This window comes from Protopterus annectens, chromosome 6.part0 (assembly GCF_019279795.1).
Source record: "Protopterus annectens isolate FY-2018-M chromosome 6.part0, PAN1.0, whole genome shotgun sequence".
Taxonomy (NCBI): domain Eukaryota; kingdom Metazoa; phylum Chordata; order Ceratodontiformes; family Protopteridae; genus Protopterus; species Protopterus annectens.
This window is the reverse complement of record NC_056737.1, coordinates 1,953,869,355-1,953,892,683: the sequence shown is the minus strand read 5'-3', so window position 1 is coordinate 1,953,892,683 and position 23,329 is coordinate 1,953,869,355. Positions and strand designations below refer to the sequence as shown.

General features: G+C 34.3%; 1 protein-coding gene across 1 annotated transcript in view; it reads left to right on the top strand.

The window, feature by feature from the left end:
* The first annotated feature begins 1,275 nt into the window (after window positions 1-1,275).
* ITGA4 (integrin subunit alpha 4) overlaps window positions 1,276-23,329 on the top strand; it is a 1,222,769-nt gene continuing 1,200,715 nt past the window's right edge. The window contains exon 1 of the mRNA XM_044075262.1: window positions 1,276-1,637. Coding sequence (XP_043931197.1) covers window positions 1,423-1,637 — 215 coding nt within the window. The 5' untranslated portion in view covers window positions 1,276-1,422. The remainder of the gene's footprint in view (window positions 1,638-23,329) is intronic.

The window sequence follows — 23,329 nt, the reverse complement described above, 5'->3', positions numbered from 1 at the left end:
AGAGTAATTAAGTGAAAAAAGAGACGAAGTTTGAGAGAGAAGCAAACTTGTTTGTGGCGTATCCTTCCTTTGGTGGGTCTATGAGTCAGTAGGGGAAGTTAGTCTGGCTGGGAAGGGTGGATAAATTGTATATACCAGAAGAAAGAGGGAAGAGCTGGTTATAATAATTGGTTGAGTGTTGCTCAACTGCATAGTCCGGCATCCGTGTATTATAATTATTAGAATATTTGTCAACCAGTAATTAATTTTCCAGCATCCATGCAGTATATTAGAATTGTTGTCACCAGTAACAAATTATCCAGCATCCTTGCATTAAGCTATGTATTTAAAACGTACAAAAATGTAGCCAGTATTCAGCAGAGATCACAAGTAAAGCAACTCGCAAGCATTGAGAACTTAGTCAAATAATAATAAGTCTAAAAAAGGCAAGTCTGATAGTACCGAGATATATGTACTTAATATAGGTGTAAAAATAACATCGTTAAACACTTGGCAGTAAAAAAGAACAACTATTTTCCCGTTGCTTTCTGGAAATATATGAGTAGGAAATGTAACGTGTTGCCAAAATTTAGTATATAACGGTTTCTAGAAACTTCCAATTCTTTGCAGAGATTCAAAACCGAGTCTCTTAAATATACGGCATACATATCAGTCACGGAAAAAATACATGATGTGGCTTTAAAAGCACCAAATCGAAATGCAGCGCCTTCCAATAAATAAAAAAAAATCGAAGACATCTACTGATTAAATCCACTTTGATACCTGATTTTTAATGTCAGCCTTAAAACATATGCTGCTTGTTAAACTTCTCCACAGAACGAAAACGTACCCCTTGCTAGGATGCCTGCATCATACAGGAAGTCTTTTGTCAGTGTTACCCCTGACTTAGCCTCAGCAGTTCCTTAAGGCAGCTTTTAAAGTATGAATTATGTCACTGAGGGGAAATTTAAAAAAATATATATATATTTATATGTCTGGCCTAAACTCCAAAGAATAGCCCACTTAACATCTATTTATATCCTCATAAATAGTCGTGGTGTTTAAACCTTTACTTAGCTTTAGAATCCCCACACGATATCCCCCACTACCTACCACACGCGAGTTACGTCTCTCGCGCAGGGTGTCCACCGACTGCACCGTTTCTCAATTTGCACGTGGATTTCCCCAAGCATCTGTACGCAAGCGCCCCCTATCGGGCCAGAGGGAAGTGCGCTTTGCGCCTTTTCCGCTCATCTAGGAGTGTTTTTTTAAGAGTTAGAACAAGGGGCGCAAAAGTTGAGAAAGAGAGAGAGCCTGTTGTCAACTAACTTTAATTGGACTCTTCCTGTCAGTGATCACTACTGTTCGTAAGCTCCACTAGTCCACACTGGTACACACGGGGACTAATGCATTATTCAGTCAAATAAGTGCGTTTTTCTTAAGATGAAATCGAAACGTTTTCTAAATAGACTGATGTGGATTTCTTTTCTCAGAACTCTGATTTCTAACTGCATTTGGAGTATTGTGAGTTTATGGCTTTTTCTTGGTCTTACTGTCGCTTACAATTTAGACATGGAGCATCCTTTAATGTATAGCGGACCCAATGGCTCTTTATTTGGTTACTCAGTCCAGCTACACTCTCATGAAAGTGTAAAATGGTAAGTATAGTGAACCCCTGCTACTGGTAAGCGCATCTGGCCCTGTATTTGTTAGTTACCCCCACAAGACCGTTTTTTGTAACACTGTCAGATTTGCTGTGTTGGGTACAAATTGTTGCTTTGGTACTAGAATGTGCATGCTATTCATATTAGAACAATTAAATTCAAACATCTGGCGAAGTTGGGCTTAAGGAGTTGCTCGACTTCTAAGATGCTGAGTAGCACCATAGACATTTAATTTACAACTTTAACTGACATAGCTCTCAACTGTACAAATTTTCGCAGCATGTCCAGATTTTTTAGTCATATTTTTGGTCCGTTTCTCATAAAATTGTTGTTATCTGGCAAATCATTGAGGTCTGTCGTCAGAAAATAATGGCAGACTTTAGATTTTCAAACTTCATATCCTTAAGAAAATCCATGCTAATGAAAAACCTGTAATTCTATCAACGTCAAGTTTGTAAGAACATAATTTAAGTTTGTAAGAACATAATTTAAAAAGTGGCCCTATTTTTGGGCCTTTGTCCCACATTATTTCTTGCTGTAATAGGTTGAGAGGTATGTTAAATGACCTCAGGAAAATTTTCGCTTGGCACTACATATTAGTTCAAGTCAGCTCTGTTGCACCGATTTTTATGGATTCTACGAAGTAGATTGATTTCCGTTGTAAGACCCTTGCTTTAAGGGTCCTTTTTTCAGTTCTGTTAGACCAACGTTCCTGATTGTATATCCCTAATGTAGATTTATATTAGAACTGCTGATCACGCATGTGGTGCACCTAAAACCTTCACTAACATTTACCTGTTTGAGGCTGGTGAGGTTGTCAGGAGTTTTACAGTTTGAGTGAATTCAGTAAGATTTGTGGTTAGCCTGACCCTACACCACTGAACCCCATGTGCGAATACTTTGTAGAGGTAATGAAAACAAGGCAGAACTAAGTATCATTGCTCTGGAGTTTCCTTTACATTTTGAAAAAAAAAAAAAAAAATAGTAAAAACTTTTACGAGAGCGATGGAGTTTTTTGTTGTTGTTGTTGCTTAAATCCATAGGAGTCCAGTAAAGGTTCCTGTTGCCGAAGCTGCTGATATGGTTAAAGAAAAAGTCGGGTTATTCAGCCTGCATAGGCTAGTCTAAGCCAAAAAAAGAGTGGACTAGTAGGGTTGTAAGTGTACTGATATACTGTGCACCGTAACTTTTACAAAGTGCACAACAAAGCAACATTAAAATACACAATATGTGTATACGATACAGAGCCTTGGAGATGTTTTTTTTTTTAATTATTTGTTAAGTATTATCAGATAGATCATTAGATAGTAAGTGGCTTACTCCTTTCCTGCCTTGTTTTTTTTCTGCTACCAATAACTATATCGCGTTCCTTGTGGCACCCACTAATTAAAGCTTAAAACGTTTCTATTACAAGTCTGTCCCTTCTTGAGAACATAGACAATGTTTTCCCACTTCCTCAATAACGACCTATTCCTGCATTAGTAGATTATCTGTACTTCTCTTTCACCATCTACCTGCCTTTTCTCTAACCCAATGCAAACACACACACACACACATATATATATATATATATATATATATATATATATATATATATATATATATATCTCAATCATATATGAACAATATTCAACCTCTGCTTTATTTGAATGCATAGACAAACATGCATTGTCCTTCCTTTTGCTATGCCAGTTCTTCACTGAAATGGTGATAATTGTATTTGTTTTCTTTTTTTGATAATATGAACTTTATTATATAGTGTTCAAAGTTGGCTTGCTTGCAGTCTTCTTTGTGTAATAAATTTGGAAACAGCTTACCTTCAGATGTATACTCATAATACTGCAATGCAGAATTTGCTTATTCGTTTATTACTTATTACTGCAAATTATCAGTTTGTCTTGATACGTTGTGGCATACATGTTTATCTGTCATTTATTAAAGGTGCTCTTTACAACACAGTCAGATTAAAACTGTTGTTATTGTGTCATGCACACGCCATGTACTACCTTAGTAACTATTGTTTACGTAATCTTGCTGAACAAAATAAAAAAAAATAAACTAAAACAAATGTATAAATCTAAAATATGGATATAGACCTGGGTGGAAACAGCGTTTTTTACCTAAAATATGGATACAGACCTGGGTGGAAACAACTTTTTTACCAGAAAAATAAAGAAATAAACATTTATATCCTAAGTATTAAGCCTTAATATAATGATGCCCATAGCAGACATATGCCTGTAGCCTAACTTACATGTGTTAGTGTTACAAATTAACAGAAGTCTTAGACATGATATATTGTAATTTTTATTAATAAGATATGTACAAGGCAGTAATACACATATATTAACAAACACATTATTACACTAAGGTTGCAGTATATGCATTTGTATAGTTTGACAATATTATAGTTTTTGTCGGGAGAATGTGATGTACACTGAAGTGAAAGATATGTACTATATTAATTTCAACCTTATTTATAAGGTCTGCAGTGGCCATCCAAGTGAAAAGACAGCAGGGTACCTACTATGTGATCTCTATGGTATAATTTTGAAGACCGTACTTAGTTTTGGCAAAAGTTTATACAGGCCTTTTTATTAGAATACCGAAAACTTGTTTGCATATTGCTCAATCCTCAAGCATAGTGCACTATATAAAACAGAGTCAACCAGCCATATTCGTTTACTATTCTGTTATCTTTTTTCCCCTATCCTTTCCTCCATCTTTTATCGTCTAGTAGTTTAGCAGTTTCACCCATTCCACTCTGCGCACCACCTTTATTTTGTCTGCTTTAAGCTCCCTCCCTTCTCCTTTACTGGCTGCTATGCATTTCATTTCAGAGGCTATCATCCTAATCACACTTCTGTCTCTCTCTCTTTTCTGACAGCCTTCTTTCTCCTTCCTAGGTCAGTTTTCAAATTTAGACATTTCAAATGTTTTTCCCTTCTTTTAATCTCTCATTCCATATGTCCTTTCCTACCCCCTCATCTGCACCACCTAATGTTGGTTGTTCTTACTTCCTTTGCTATCCTCGTAGGGGTAAGGTACCACCTATATATTAGGCTAAGTGTCTGATCCTTGATTTTGTGCATCCTTTGCATGTCTGATATGCTTTTGGTAACTTTATTCTAGGTATTGTCCTCTATGCCAGCCTTTTTCCTTTACACATCTGCTTTTTGCATTCATCAACAGGTATTTGTCTGTCTTATTTCTTAAACACTTTATATATATAATTTTATTTTTATCCTTAACCTGCTTTTTACGTTTCTCATATGGTGCCCTTCTTGTCTTCCAAAGTCTTCATTGTTTCTGATTCCCTTCCTGCCCTACATTTCCTTTATCAGTTTTTTTTGTGCTACTTTCACATAACTCCATCATTCCTCTTTAGGTAACTCAAATTCTTGTGGCGCTCCTCCAGTGTCTTGAGTTCGAACTGTCCCTGTATACTATCCTTTGGCATTCCTTTTCTGCCAGTATTTCATGCTCTTCCATGATTCTTCGTGCTTCACTCTTCTGATGTTTCCCATCCCATTTCTCCCAAGACTTCCCTCTTTCTTTCTTCTCCCCATTCATTCATTCCTACCCATCACCTGTCCTGCCCCTTTCCCTTCTAATTTTTTTCCTTTGCTGCTTCTTAACTTATTGTCTGTCTGATTGCATTCTGTATGAGTATCATGATGGGTAAGTGCATGTCTCCCCAACTTTCCTTCTTCTGCTTAGCCTCACTTTGTTCCTTGCTACGTTTCCCCTCTTCCCTTTTCTGTACAGGTTTCCACTGCCTTCTAGAGTTGCCCTAGTGTCTCACTCATTGGGTCAAAAAGTAAGTTCCTTAGCATATATGTCATTTTATGTAATGCCATCGTTCTTATTGCTCTTACTTGCCCTAGTTGTGCATGTGCCCCCCCCCCCCCCTTTTCCAACAGTCTGTAAACCATCTTCTTTATCTTTTCCATGTTTTCCTTGCAGTGTCTTCCATAGCATTCACTGTTCTCAACATCAATAACTGGCCAAGTTGACCTCCTATATTTCCCCTATCCTGCGTTTTCCTTTTTCCACTCCTCTTCTGAGTACCATTTTGTGTATTACGCTTCAGGCCAGATGCTTATTCCTTTTCTTAAGGGCTAGCAATATTTCCTTTAGTGCTTTTTCTATATTTTATGATAGTAGCATACAGCCATCAGTATACATAATAATCTTTGCATGGATCCCCCTATTTTTACCCAGTTTGCTCAATGTTTCTTCTTATCTCCACAGCCAACTTCTCTCAAATCATATTATATGTCCCTGGGAAGAGTGGACACATCTGACCCATTCATCTTTCCATATTAACCAGCTTAGAAATTGCCTTATGCTCTAATAAAATAAGTACATTTGTATTTAACCTACAAAACTGAACCCATAACTGCATTTCCCAACAGAACCTGAAATGACTTGAGCTACCACACCAGATATCATATATGCAACTCATAATGAAACCTAAAATACTACATCAAAATTCAAACTCCCCACTAATTAGTTGTTGTGTCTTTCAGCTTTTCCCTGTTAGGGGTCACCACAGTGGAACTTCGGTCCGCTAATGATTGGCAGGGGATGTTGCCGAGTTGCCAGCCCTGACGCACAACCTTCAATGAAGGTATGCCCATTCACGCATATCTCCACACAGAAGACGCTGTAGCTGAGATTCGAACAGGACAACGTCTTACTGTGAGGCGACAATGCTACAGCAGCACCACCAACCCACTAATTAGTAATATAATAAAATTGTACCACCCAAAAGAGAACTTCCATTAAAAGATCCACACATAAGAGATTCCCCCAAATCCAGCAAATGAAAAGTAGGCTCCTCATATCAATTTAGCATAGCTAAAGTATAGAACAGCATTCCTCTCAACATCAGACAAATAAATAACCTCCTTGATTTTAAAACCAATGTCAAACTTCATCTAAGTCATACTAGAATCTGCAACTGTTCTGAGTCTCCTGGATAAAAATACTCAAATACTCTAGATTTCCTTTTGACATTTAGTAAACCGTTTCTTCCTAAGTGGATAATTAAGTTAGTATGCACTACTTCTCCCAGGACAAATGTATGCATTGTTGCTTTTCTAACTCCTAACATATCAGCATGAATATAGATTTGTATATCCTTCGCTTGCTCCCTGATTGTCTATTCCTTAACACATAACAAAATTGCTACATTTGTACTGATATTTTCTATTCCATTGACTTTCTGCAGTGTGGCCTAATGTCACTTCTTAGAAGTTACTGCACTTTATATGTTTCTGTGGCAGTCCCTTCTTTATTCCAGTTAATAAATGTCATCAGTTTTTGCACACTGTCCTTCACTGCTTTGCATATCTACTATTATTTAGAGCTTTTCTCCCTTGACCTACTCTGAAAATTGGTAATATAACTCCAGCACACTTTCCCGTTAAACAAAAATAAATAATTAAATACATAAATAATCTATATTTCTGAGTTCTTATGCATTGCTTTCATCCATCCTTTAAAATTCACTCCCCATGTGTATCCTTTCCAGCTTTTCCCACAGAAATTCCCACCTCACCAGACTGAAGGCATCTTGTAGGTTGAACAGGATTACTCTAGTTTTTCCCGTCTCCTTCTGCTTGTTCAGTTCCCATGAATTCCATTATTGCGCACTAATTTTCTTCTACCCTCTGGTCCCTCACAAAGCTACTTTATCCCTCCTGTATTACCTTTGGGAGCACTTTCTCTAGCCTGCTTGCTAAGATGTTTGCCGATACTTTTATGTTGTTTTTTATCAGAGCTATTGGTCTGTACTCATTTCCCTTTTTCGGACAATGTGAGATACCTTGTTAGATTAATGTTTGGTTACATTAATGGTTGTATTGCTTGTGATATACTCTGTTTTGTTAATGGAACATCTTGAGGAATGTTACCTGTGTCTACACGAGGCTCTTTGTTTAAAGTGATTCATCTCTAAAGATCTCAAGTGACCATAGTATTCAACACACCTTTTATGCATTAAGGCTACTAATCAAACCAGTGATGCTAGATAAGAGAAACCAGTGGCACTTTGTTTGTTTTTACTTCTCAGTGTACAGTAATTAACCAACCCATTCTGGCTACATCAGAGTAGTAGACTTCTTAGGCCTGTAATTTTCCTACCAGTATTGCAGTTTAAATTTTAGGCTACAAGAAAGTTGGTTAGTAAAGTTTTTAATGAAAAGCTATATTGATTTTTGAATGATTAGATAGTAGAATTTCTCTTTGAGATACATTTTATGGGCATTCTCTGTGGTGATTAACCCTGGTGGGGGCAGGGGATGTTGCATTGAAATAGTGTGGCTCAAGTAGGAAGTAAGGGTGGTGGGTATAGGTGAGTAGCTGAGCTGCCATAGAAGTAAGAGGATACTCCACATGCCTATATTGCACACCCATCCCTTGAATGTCATCACAGTACTGCATTGAAGGTGGGGAGGGTGTGTGTGGTAGGTAGGGCATAATGAAAAAAAAAAATAGCAGAATTATGATTGAACTGGTGGTAGCTCAGGTGGATGCAAAATATCCTACGGCACCTATTAAAAAGAGCAGGAGAAGTTTCCTGATGCACTAGACAAATTTCCCTCAGTAGTATAAATACCACCTCAGGTGTCCTCTGAAAAGAAGTTAGTAGCCTAGTGGGACTAACCTAGTTAATAAATAAATAACTAACTAAATAAAATAGCTAACTAAATAATAAAGAATTTATTATGTTCTCATATAATTCACACTGGGACATAATTGCACCAAATTGTATTCATTCAGTGTTTTAAGAAGTTTACCTTTGCCTACATACCTGAGCCCATATAGGAAACAGTGGCAGACCACTTTGCAATTAAGCCATGATAAAGGACAGATTATTATCCCAGGGATAAAAATTCAAAGTGGAATATTCCAGGGTCACTTTTACTGTTGCTATTCTACCTTGCAATTAACCCATTAAGTTGTTTACTTAACAGCTTAAGCCATAGCTACAATTTGGCTCCTAAAAAACAACAAAGTGTAAAGACTTCTCATCTTCTCTTTGTTGATGATTTAAAACTGTATAGCTTATCAGATGAGGAACTGAAAGCACAGCTGCAGGTTGTCAAAAATTTTTCAGATGATATAAGAATGTCATTTTGTCTTGATAAGTGTGTAAAAGCAACATTTAAAGCAGGAAAACTGCACACCAGGAAAACATCAGTTTGGGACAAGAATGTGATGTAAAAGAACTTGAGCAAGAGAGAGTGTATAAATATTTGGGAATTCATGCAGGATCAACAGCAAAACATGAACAAAAATGAATAAAACTTAGTAAGGAATACTTTAGAAGACTTAAATTAATTATGAAAACAGCGTTGATATCTAGAAACAAAATCCAAGCTATAAACCATTTTGCTCTTCCTGTCCTAACTTATAGTTTTGGAGTGATTGACTGGCCCCAAAACATGTTGGATAGATTGGATAGGAAAACAAGAAGGATGCTTCATGCTCACCAAATGATTTATAAAGATCAGTGTATACCAAGGTTATATATTCCCCGTTCCGAAGGAGGGATGGGTCTCCTTGAAATTGATTACATGTATAGATCTCCAATTGTGGGACTCCACACATATCTGCTAACATCACAAGACCCAAATGTAGTGAAAGTTTTGAAACATGAGGAGAATAAATCTAAGATGACTTCTCTGCTTGATTTAGCATAAGTATATCGGCATCAAGCAGGAATGGAAATCAAACCAGAAGTAGATAAAAATCAGGCAGCAACAAAAAAAAAACAAAAGAAAGAATATAAGGTGAAGGACCAGATGAGAAGGCAAGAAATGTGGAAAAAGCATAAATATAGTTGTAAGTATAGAAGACTTCTGGAAGAACCAACATCATAAAATATCAGGATCTGCAGGCAGAAATGTGAGCAATGTGGAAGACAGATACCCAGACAGTTCCAGTAGTAGTAGTAGGAGCAACGGATCTTATAAAAAAGAATCTACAATCGTATTTAGATATGTTGCCAATTGATGTAACTCCATAAAACTGCAGAAGGAGTCATTACTGGGCACATTGTGGGTACTGTGAAGAGCACTTTTGTCTGACATCAAAGATTAAAATAATACTAATTTCATGAACTTCAATCGTACTTTAACTTAAGAATAGGATCCATTCCCATCATGCTATTAGAAACCCAAAATATTTGGAGAAATTAAAAAAGAAAAAGCTTTTTTTTGGCCCCACTGTTCTGCCTCGATGAGCAGTGAATGAATAAGTAAACACTCATACAGTGGAAGTGTTTTTAACCATACAGTAAAAGTGAGTAGACCAAAACTGAGTATCAACATGGGATTAGACAAGGAGCCCACTTTCATTTCAAGCAAGGAGGTCAGATGCCTGCTGCAGAGGTGAAGGGTGGACTGTTGTTTACATACTTTGATTAATATGCAGAATAAGGGTATAGTCATACACTATTTATGTAATATGTATACGTTCCAGAATGTCGACTGCATATGGTCAAGACCATATGATCGATGTTTCGAAACATTGAAATATTTGTACTGAGATCACAATACAGTGGGGAGTTTACTCTTTCCCATAAAGTAGTGCACTCTCAGGAGTTGGTATATAGCAGGGGTAGGGTGTGAGGGGTGCAAGGTCTGCAAAAACACAGCTTTCTGTTGTTTTCAACATTTTGTAGCATTGATCATGTGGGTTCAAGCAGATGCAGTTTGACATTATGGAAAGTCGATATAAAAAAATGACATTTATAGGTTTGGTTATTATGACTGAAAAATTTGTTTAGTTGAAACATGAATCATGAACCTGTTTGAACTAATTAGTGTATTACTGTTTCATCTATGCATAAGCAGGACTTTTGTGCAAGATTGTATGAGACTCTGGAGGTTTCAAGAATAAATCAAGTTGTATATTACAAAATGTATACAGTATACTGAGAATATCACAATCAAATGTTTTAATATTTATAAGAGATCAAAGGGTTAAAAATGACAGCATGTTTATGATATGCTATTTTTTCACATTATAGTAGTGAGCAGAACAAAATCAAAGAATTTTCTTCTAAAAGACAACACCAGTCTTAGGGAGAAACTCGAGCTATCAGTTTTAAATTTAGCATTCATTAAGTTGCTTTATAAAATAATAGACATTCTGAGTAGTTTATGACCCCACTCCATCTAGCTTAGACGTTATATGTGTGAGAGGCTATGGAGAGTGCATTGTTCCTAGGTCAGCATGTATTTACATTAATCCTGCTATAATGTTGAGTAAATTAGTACTCACAGCAACATTCTGTATACAGAGGTGCTAATACTTTGGCAGGCTTTGCAAGGCTTAGAAGACCATAATACATCTTACTTTTATAGGCCAATTGTATAGGACAAATAGCACAGCCTGATCATGTGACACCACACAGATGCAAAAGCTCCTGTAGAAAATAATGCCTTAATCCTTTCTTATACTGGTACCAGTATTGCGAATTTTAGTTGGCAGCTTATTTAGTAATAATGGCTTGTGAGGTATAAGAGTTTGAACCTTTGGCTTTACGTTTGTTCTTGGCACTTTGATGTCATGAAGAAGGGTCTTAGTTGTATTTAGAATGGGTGCCAGATTCACAAGTAAGAAGTGACCACTGGTGTTGGTAAATTATTCAGATGTGAAGACTGAATACCTAAGAGATAGCTGACTAGGTCCAGTCATCCTACAGAATTAAGTATCTCAAATGATGAGTGCAAAGTAGGTCATTCAGCTGCCAAGAACTACATGGATGAAGAGCTTTGTTTCAGCGCAGTTGATCGGGATGTGAGTGTAATTATTTGTGGGCCATGTCTGGTGACTTTTCATTGATGTCAGTGTTCTTCAGGCATTCTAATACAAATGTAAGTGTTACTGCATCAAATACCATTGAGCAATGCAGGCATGTACCAACTGTATAATGACCTTATCAAGAAAAGAGAAGAGGACATAGATAAAGTGCAGTCGTCTAACAGTGCAACATTGATGCTGGGTTTCATACAAAATGTTATGTTCATTTATCTACTGTAGCATAAAGTACCACGTTAAACTAATATGAGTTGTGTTTGAAAATGATCACTTAAAATTGTCAAACTTGCTTAACCACCCAAATGGATGAAAACAACTACGGTGGTTGTCACTAGAGCTGACTAAAATTAATACTTTGAAGATTCTGAGGGTTTTTCCAAAGAATGTGGAGTATGCCACCAAATTTAATGAGGATACTAAATGCAAGAAGTTTCTAGCAGTAGCAGCAGCTTAATTTATACTCTGCAGACCGAGTCTGCTATTAGAAGTCAGGGAAGCTGCGGATAATTTTTTTTTTAAGTCAGAACTCTTATCTTTGCAGCTGGCACTAACATCAGAGAGGTTATTGTTTCAGCTGGACTGCAAACAGCTGCAAAGATCCAAATAGTAGCTTAGGAAAGCTATGACTGATAAAATTGTACAATAGTGTGTGTCTGTGTGTGTGTGTCTGTGTGTGTGTGTCTGTGTGTGTGTGTCTGTGTGTGTGTGTGTGTGTGTGTGTGTGTGTGTGTGTGTGTGTCTGTGTCTGTGTGTCTGTGTCTGTGTGTCTGTGTCTGTGTCTGTGTGTCTGTGTGTCTGTGTGTCTGTGTGTCTGTGTGTCTGTGTGTGTGTGTGTGTGTGTGTGTGTGTGCATGTGTTTCTTTTATCCGGTACTATGACTGCACTGTAGCTGAACATGATTCCATGAGTCACCAGCAGTGTGGCAGGCCAGAAGCAGGAAGCATATTATTTCTTAACAATCAGATTATATTGTTATGGGGGGAGCCTAGATGGCAAGCATCTTTTAGAGCTCCATAAAACAGTGCCAGAAAACAGGGGAAAAAATAATTTTCATTAACTAAAAATTGCAAAAGAACATCAAGGAACTTAAGAACTACAACTCTATCAAATTTCAAGAAATGTTATAGAGTTTTTCCTGTCAAAATATACTGGAGAACATCACAACTGTATGGTAATGGCCAGCTTAAAGAATTTTCACTCAGAAACTACTCTGAAGAAAGAGATTCGACTGATGTCTTCTATATTACATGAACTGTCATTGAAAATGGATAGAGTTACTGATAATTTGGAAAATCTCAAGGAAAACTGCCAAACACAAACAGATGTATTAAAATAAATATTACAGCAACAACAAAATAAATTACTTGATATGGAGACATCACTAAATGACATAGATGGGAAACTCAAAGAAGAGAAAAATCAGACAGAATTCTTGCTGCACCAAAATAACTGGCTAATCAACAAAGTAGATGATTTAGAGAACAGACAAAGGAGAACTAACATAAGAATATTTGGTCTTCCAGAAAAAACTGAGGGTGAAGACATCATCACCTTTTTGAACTCCTGACTTCCTGAAGTGCTTGATTTAAAAGAGGGACTATGAAATAGAATAGAGAGAGCTCACAGAGCCACATGAAAATCTACCCCCTCTTCACCAAATGTACCACCAAGATCAATTGTGGTAAGGTTTCTCTCATTTTTGGATAAAGAACTCATACTAAAAGCAGCCTGGAGGAAAAGTCCCATTATATATAAACAGAGTCAGATTAGATGTGACAAAAAAGTGTTAGAATTAAGGAAAAAACATGGCCATTATTGAAACTTATCAAGCAAAATTAAATAAAAGCCCAAATGGTTTATCCTGCTAAAATCAGAATTTTCTACTCAAATGACTTGAGAACTTTTAACAACATCAAAGAAGCTTCCACCTTCATCAAGAATAACAGCATCATCACAATTCCTGAAGAAATGGACTGGTCTGTATAACCAATCTGAAAAGATCCCCCAAGAAAAATACTTGGTCTGATGTAAGGAAAAAAAAAATAAAGAACTGATCTTAAAACCATGCAGTCTTCCAAATCTCTCAAAGAATCAACAAAGATATAGACTTCTGGACTTTATTTCAAAAAGTATGTATTTTATCTATTACATTGTATATTTACACTGTGACCTTTATGCTTGTACTTAGATATATTTTAGAAAGTATAAATTATCACAAATCTGGCAATTATTCCTGACAATGAAAAGTGTTTATATAATTAATGTGACATTTAGAAACATAGCTAATTTCCTTTCATAGCAAATGAGGAACACCAGACTCAAAAGTTACTTTCACATCTTTTCTTTTAGTCATACATTATAAGTGAACAAAGTAAACATCTTCACAAATGTTTTCTTATTACCGTGTTTCTTCAAATTTCACACTCAAAGGGTTACATTTATGGTACTTTTTCTAGTCCTTTCACAAATCAACACACATCACCATAAAAGGTTTTAAATAATAGAAACTGATTTAACATACTGCATTATGTTATCTCCTATATGCCTTGGTTATCTAGTTTTCACTTCAAATAATGTTTAAAACTAATTCAATAGATTATAATTTGATTGTTAATTTCATTTTTATCTGAAGACTAATCTTTTTCTTGGTATAGACACTGGTAATTCAACGGGAAACATTGACATTTCATATTTTAGCTGTTTCTAGTGTGCGCACATGCATACACCTTTTTTTTAAATTCTCGAGCACTTATAGTTAACCTAGCGCTACTTCACACAGTTAATATTCAATGGCGCCAATTTCAAAACAGTAATTCACTTCGGCATCATTGTATTTAACGTAGAAAAGAACTGTTCACATTCTGCAGTTGTACGCTCAAGATTCCACACTTTTATTTTATTGATCCTTTCATGATGCAGCTGCAATTGTTAACCCTTGTGCACAAGATCTTGTAATTGCACGTATGCATGCATGTATGCTGCGGAAGGGATGACAATCAGTTTTTGGTGGTTATGTTCTTGGATGACCCTGGTTAGTTATTCACAGTTTTCTTTGATCAAGACTTGGTACATTTAAAGACAGCACAAGACAGGGCACCTCAGCAGCATGGTTTGGTAGATCTGTCTCTGGATAGGAAAATTAGAAAAAAAAAGTGAGCCTTTAAAGGAACATGACTCTGCATTTGTAAAGCTATTTTAAGTGCAACTTCAGGTGGCATTGCATTACTGAACATTAGACTTTGGACACATGACTAAAATTTAAGTACAGAAAAAGAAATCATATAAGAAATGAATGACCCATCAAATCTTCCTGTATTTCCTACTCTTTAAATTTCATTACCACAGTCCCTACGCAAAGGACCTTTGTTCTCTACTATGGAACCATTATAATTTATTTGTCAGACACATTTTGGGGCTGTCATGCAAGGTACTTGTTTACATTTTATTTGTATTGCTGTTCTATGCTTCATACATTACAGTGGAAAGTACTTTGTAAACTATCCCTGCTCTTCACACTAGAAGTGTAGTTAATGTGAGGCAAAGAGGGCAGCCACCCTGGTTTCAAGATGCTGGAGTCAAAATCCCAGTTTCAGTATGTATATATTTATATTTTATCTCACAATGAGAATGAAGGCATGATATGGTCCTGTAGATGAAGGAGGGGGTGCCAAATCACAGAATGGTCTGTGGTTTGCCTTCATATAGAGCAAGAGAGTCAGACATGGAAATTACACTTCTACTCCGTAGGAGAGGGGGAAGAATAAAAGATCATAGAAGGGCCTTTATTACCTTCGCATAGAGCATGAGAATATAATATGGACATTGCACTTCTACTCTTTGGGAGAGGAGGGAGGAATGTCAAATCATAGAATGGCTGCCCCCCCCCCCCTTTCTTTTGCTCTAATGTAGACTATTAGGAATGGCCACAGACTTGGAGTTCCTCTTCAAGAGAGAATGGAGGAGTACAAATTCCTTATAAGAACCTTGTACTTTTTATAGGCACACCAGGTAATATAAGCAGAAAATTTTAAGTATACTTTCAATCTCTTGTCATTTAAGAGATGCAATCAGTATACCAGGACCGATAAATATGTCTTTGAAATCACTCAACCCACATAATTAGGGTATAGCTGCTTGATTTATTTTATGGTTCTAGCAGGATACTGTTGAGAGTGTTTTTTTTTAATTTTGGGCACTTAACATTACTGGCAATGGGTGTGTGATTATGCAAACATATTGAGTGTTTCAGTGAGCAAGAAGTTGACTGGAAATGACTACAGCATTTCTTAACTTGCAGATAATGCACGTACTGTGCTGATACATCTTGTTGTCATCTTATTAGTTAATAAAAGGGCGGGAGGATGACATAATGGTTAAGGTGCTTACCTTAAAGACTCAAGGTGCAGGGTTTGATTCTCACATGGGGTAACTGGCTAGGCTTCAAATGACCCAAAAGGGCAGTTAGCCTAGTACTAATCTATAAACCTATAAACATTTGAGTATCATTGGAGATGATTCTTTGAGTGGGTAGGAAGGGAGGAGAAGCAATTGCTCTCCATACACCTTCCATCACTAGTATTTAGAAAAACATTTAGTAAAGAAAAAAAAAAGAATCTGATAAGCAGATACATATCACTCATTTGCATTGCTATTTCCGAAACAACTTTTAAAGTGAAAGTACATGCTAGACATTCTAAACTCTACACTTTATGACTATATATGCTTTTTATAGTTGCTCAGTTTAGCATATTATTAATAGATTTTGAGGTAAATTACTGTTATTTAAGAGTGTTTAATTGTAAAACATCATAGTTTTGACTTTGGTTACTAAATTTCATTGATTTAATGTTTTAACATTTAAATTTGAAAGTCCACTGCCACTACTTCTGTGGAAATAGCCAAGAGCTAACAACAATAATAAAAATATGCTTCTGCTCAACTCAAATACAATACAATATCATTAGCTTTCTGATGTCCTGCCCATTCCAGGTCTATGTAGACACATTTGTAACATGTTCCTTTTGTTTAGAACTCATACCCTTTCCTTTACTGACTTGTCAGCATCTTCTGTTATTTTAATAAATATTCTTTGAATTCTTGTCTTGTACATATAAAAGTTCATGTTTTGAACTGATTGGTATATCAAAGATGTAGTACTTAAGAAGAAAATGATCTTTTACTAAGATGAGGAAATATGTTTGTCAGAAATGATTCACAGTTGTAGCTGTATAATTTTAACTCTCTCCTATACCTTTCTTATCCCATGGAACTTTGCTATGTGGTGGAAGTGAGGCTCTCTTATAAATGCTATGAGAGGTCAATTGTGGCAGTACAAATGCACTGTAGACAAAATAAGCAACACTGTAAGTCTTGTGCAAGTGTACTGTTCAGTGTTATTGACAGTATGCTGCTCCCACTAATTACAGAATACTGAAGGAAAAATCAGTCTGTCAATTCAGTGTATGTGAAATGTTATATAACATACTAGGTCATCTGCAATTGCATAGTGAGTCCCTGTGGAGTAATATCTATTTTTGATGCTCACCATTCTAATATCTAAAGTATATTCTGTTTCATGAAAACAGGGATTGTTGGAAGTTAAACTCTGTACATTTGGCAGCTGCTTTTTTATTTAGGCAAGTGACATAGTACCTTGTAGCTAGAGGCTGTTCAAATGAAAAATGACAACTTGGGTTACATTTTTTTTTGTTAAAATTGATAAATTGAACACTGTTTCTAATTCATGCTCTGGTAAGTATAACCTAACAGAGACATATATATGTATCTAAACAGCCTTCTAATGCAGTTATGAACTTATTAGGCAGAACAAATGAGTCATTTCTTATTATCTAACTATTTCATAGTTTCTTTCTCTCAAATTTTGAGAAAACATTCATAGTAGTATATAGTATGTTGCTTCTGAACAATAACCCTGGGAAACAGCATGAGATATTAAAATATTTAATGCAGTATGTTAGTATACATATATCTCTGATTGTTTATAGGAAAAGTAAGGCAAGGTGGAATTTCTTAATACTGCAGAACTGATTTACTTATGAATACAAGTTTTGCAAAACTGTTTCAACTTGAATCAGTACCAACCTACAAATAATTCTCTTTACTGTCATTTCTTAACATATGTATCTACGATTCTCACTCTTCATTTCCATGAAATTACTTTATTTACAATAACAAATTTTACAAATGTTAACAATCTATGTTTTTACACTTTATTAGCTTATTATTATAACTGATGAGGTCATAACAAGGTTAAAATGTGCATATCCACAGCTAGTGGGGTTTGGCTTTATTGGCCTGAAATTGGCCATTAAAATGACAAAACAAGTCATGGGCATTCAGAATCGCCAATTAGCTGGAATACCTGATGTTCATAAGGATAATTTGCATATATCCCATATGCCTCTGATACAAGAGGTTTGGATCTGTATTAAAGTTATTCGGAAATACAAAAAATATCTTTGTGAGACATATTAATATTTATGTATGTGCTGCTTTGTATTAGTTCTCATTTTTCAATTATCTATGTGACTGAATATCAAACGATGTTGTACAGTTGAAGAAAGAATCATATTACTTAATACTTTTGAATAATTTTAACTTATTGGCATTATTTCATCTGCAAGTTATAGTTTAATAGCACTTGACAAATGATCTATTCACTTCTCTCTATCTTATAATAGGAACTAATATTTCTTTTTTTTTTTGTAATGAACTTCTCTTTAAATAATAGCAACTATTTTTCTTTACACTACTTTCAAAATGATATTATTCATTTGTTTGATTTAAGCTTTTTGTATCTCCAGAATTTATAAATCAGAACTCTGTAACATTCACTTTTTTTTAATTTTCATCTAGATATGAAGATTAATCTGGTTGAACTGTTTCTTTTTTCCATTTTAGGAGTGTATCTTACTCCATGTTTGTTTGAGGGACTTTTAGATTTGCTGTTTACATATCTCCATTTCCATGCGATATTTCTCTTTACTCACCCTTGATTTCTTTCTTGGCCTCAATATTTGTTAAATTTATATTTTTTAGGAAACATCAACCAGACACTAAATATAATTCTTGCAAGAATGTTACACAGATTTTGTCTTGATGCAAGTACTATACAGCCTTGTCTACTACAAATACATTATAAATGTAAACATACAAGATGGATTTAACTCTACTTTCTCTAAACATCAGTGGATTAAATAATCCAAGGAAAAGGTCCAGTCTACTAAGATATCTAAAACTAAGTAAAGTGCAAGTGGTATTCTTACAGGAAACTCACTTTAAAACAAATGATAAGTATATATGGAATCCAAATGAATATTTAAAAATATCTAATTCTTCCTATAATAAAAAAAAAAAACTAGAGGAGTCTTAATGTTATGGAAAAAATGTTACTAACCCTCAAATAATCTATAATTATGAAGATAAAGAATGACTTTTAGCTATTGTAATATTAACATTTGGTAACAGAACCTGGACACTAGTAAACATATATTGGTTTCCTGGCATTGGAGTGGAAACAATTAAAAAAACACATAGACCATATTAATATAGTATCCAAAGGTAATCTGATAATAGGAGGCAACTTTAACTGTATCCTGGGCAACTCTGAGACTACTAACAGAAGACCTGTTTGATCGACCCCCCATAGGGAAATCTCTTAAGAAATGGACTGATAATTTAAACCTAACTGATGCGTTTAGTTTCAGAGAGAACAAATCTTTATTATTCTCACGTAGTGACCACAGATTTAATACCCAAACTAGAATTGATAAAATCTTTGTATCTCAAGATTTGAGAATGAAAATAAATAATTTCTCCATAATTCATTGCCCCTGTCTGATAACAGTACATTTATTCTTAAACTTCAAATAGATTTTAAGAGATTAACTTTCACAAAAAAAAAAAAAAAATCCCAGCTTATATTACCAAATTGAAACAATTCAAACCATGGCTTAATTCAGAAGTACAATTCTTCTTAGATACTAATTATACAGATTATATAAATATATTTATTCTATGGGATACTTTAAAGGCATACTTATATGGTAAAATTATAACATGGTTTAATAATCAAACAAAAGAATGGGAATCTGAATTAACAAATATACAAAAGCAAATTATAGAAACTAATTCCAATGAATCATTGGACTCAATTACTAAAAAAACATTGGGGGAATTAAATAATGAATACAATGAAATCTTAACCCACAAGACCAATATGGCTCTAGAAAAATTAAAACTAAATTATTTTTCTGTGTCACCAAAACACTTGCATAACCTAGTATTCAAAATAAAATACTCTGAAAATAATATTATAAATATCATTCATAAAGGGAAAAATAATAAAAAAGTATCTGATATAAGCGACATTTTAGATGCCTTTAAATTCCATTTTGCAGAACATTTTAGAAATAATGATTCACCTCATAATACTTCAAATTTAGATCTGGATGTATCCAAAATAAAATCCCAGAAAAACTATTCTTAGATATTCAAAAAAAATCTCTTCTAAAGAACTTTTAGAAAAAAAAATTAAAGAAAGCAAAAACAATAAAGCTCCTGGAATAGATGGAATGATTATTGAAATTTATAAATTACTCTCTACCTCTGCAATCTCAATATTATATAAAGCTTTAAATGAAATCCATATGCAATATACAATTCCACCTTCATGGAGATATTCACTCATTACCCCTATCAGAAATGAAAATAAAGATCCCAATCAATATAATTCTTACAGGCCAATTTCACTACTTAATAACGATTATAAAATTTTCATGTCCATTCTGGTCAATAGAATTATAAAATCTCTAATACATGTTATTAGTGATGATCAATCAGGCTTTATTAGACACACACATGATAACATCCAGAGAATATTAACTATTATTGACATTCTAAATAGAGACAATCAAGAAACCCTTATAGTAGCTCTTGATATTGAAAAAGCCTTTGACTCACTAAAATGGGATTATCTATTTAAAGTCTTAGACATATTATAATTTTCCTACACAATTCATATCATTAATCAAAATCATTTACAAAAACAATCTTGCCTATATAAAAATGGGTCCATTTACTTCAGAAGCCATTGAAATTTTTAAAGGTACAAAGCAGGGCTGCCCTATGTCTCCAATTTTATTCGCACTTGCAATAGAATATTTTTCTTCAATAATTTATCACAACCCTAAAATCAAAGGCATTGACATTTATGGTCAACTAAATTCTAAAATAATGCTCTTTGCCGACAATGTGCTCCTTACTCTAACAAACCCAGATGAATCTCTACAAGAACTAGACTTACAAATTGATGCCTTTTTTCATATTTCAGGTCTTCATGTTAGCAAAACAAAATCTAATTTCATGTTATTAAATAAAAAGATGATACCCACTTGAACACAAATCATTTAATTGGAAAACGGGTCTCCTCTACAAATTATCTAGGGATACTATTTTGTGAAAATATGGATTTAACGTTAAAAATAAACTATAACAATATTATAAAAAATTTAAATACACATATTGAAAAATGGAACAGATTATTTTTTAAATTTGAAGATAGACTACAACTAATTAAGATGGTTCTTCTCCCTAAAATAAAGTATGTTGCGCAAGCTATTCTTTTGGTTCCCAAGAAAAATTTTCTGAAAGAAATAAATAAAACCCTCATAAAATGTCTTTGGCTCTCAAAAAGAAATACAATAGTCTTTTCAAATCGCATATGACCTTGGGAATTGGGTGGTATTAATTTCCCAGATATAGATTATTACATTAAAGCTTCCATTAACAAAACATTTATAAGGTCGATTGATCCAAACTTCAAATCAGCGTGGAAGTCTCTGCACACCACTATCTTGCTAAATGGAAATAAATTAACTAAAACTTTGCCATTAAATGAACAAAATAATAAACTTTGACATATCCTAAGTGTCAATATACAATGTAATTATTCTAACCCAACTAATCTAAACTGTACAAATTATATTTACAATACATTTAGAAGTTTTATCAATAATAATACTCATGTAAAATTATGACTAGAGTTATTATTCCCCTTTAGATCTGCTAAAAACGTTTTAAACAAAATTCATATAAATACACTTAACACCTGGGAATCTAAAAACTTTACATGCTGGTACCACTGTATAAAAAATGTGTTGGTTTTGGATATATACCAATTAAAAAGTTTATATGATTTATCAAATTCTGATTGGTTAGCTCTTAGCAGCTTGCTACCCTATGCCCAATATCTATGCAGAATAATTGGCAATTCCTCCTTTAAATCTGTCCCTAAACTCATATTTTTTGTACATGAAGTTTTTTACAATGGATTTGATTGGACAAACTTAGCATCAACATTATACAAAATTATAATTAACTATAAAGCCAACCCCAATCAAAAATATTGGAATTTTATCAACAGAGAACATTCATTAAATTTATCTGTTGAAAATAAAACTAATCTCTTATTTTCTGTCAAATTAACCTCTAATTTACAAATCTAGAAAATTTTCACCTGGAGATTTCTGCATAGATCTTTTTACACTCATAATAAAATTGCCAAATTTTACGCTTCCAAAGAAGTAATATGTTGGAGATGTTCTTTGAACTGTAAAGCTGATTGGTCACACATCTTTTTTGATTGTATGTATATTAAGATCTTTTGGGAAGAGATTAGTAAATTTCTTCAAGCCATTCACACAGATTCATTTAGTTTATCTAACTCATTAATTCTGCTGAATGTAAATGATAATATTGTAATGAATAAAAACGATCTTTATCTTCTTTGGACCATACGGTAGCGGTAGCCAGGAAATGCATTACAAGGAAGTGGAAATCCTCCTCTATACCAACTATAGAAGACTTTTTAACTCTCCTGAAAGAAACTGCGCTACTGGAAATAAAAAAAATAGAGTCAAGAATATATCCTAAGAACTGGTCTAATAACCCTTGGGTGAAAGTACTTTCTCTCATTGAGACTCTTAATTCAGATTCATCTTTATCTGTGTAATGATAAAAATTCAATTTTTTTTTCAAACATTGTGTAACTAATTTTCACAGCAGTTTGTTTCCTTATTGTAGGCCAATTGTATATATTGTAAATAGTTTATTATAAATTTATTCATTGGATTTATAACCTCTATATAAATGTGTTTGTATCTTTCGGCTTTTCCCGGTTAGGGGTAGCCACAGTGGAACTGCGGTCCGCTAATGATTGGCAGTAGATTTTTATGTACCGAGTTGCCAGCCTTGACGCACAACCTTCAACGAAGGTACACCCATTCACGCATGTCTCCACACAGAAGACGCTTTAGCTGAGAATTGAACTGGACAACATCTTACTGTGAGGTGACAATGCTACTGCAGCACCACCACCGCAGTTATAACCTCTATATAAATATTGTTGAAAATTAATAAAATTATTTGAGTAAAAAAAAAAAAAAAGATTATATTGTTATATATATTTACATAAAAATTTAAATTCTAACAAAAAATGCATCTCATGATAAATGACTATAAAAAGTATGTAATACATACACAGTGTATGTAAAAAGCATATGATATTAGATAAAAGCACAGTCCAGAAAAGTGTGAAAGCTTCATCAAAACAGACACACATTGTCCTAACCAAAAGTCAAAAACCAAAAGCTGTCTGCAAAATTGCATCCTAGTTAACAGAGTTCTCTAGGAAAGGATCTATATGAAATCCTACCCAGAAGGTACATTAAAAACTCAGTACACTTAGACTAGATGTTACAATCATCTTGAATTTTGTTTAAAAAGAAGAAAAAAGTGAAAACTGAAGAACTTCATGGTAAAAAAACAAA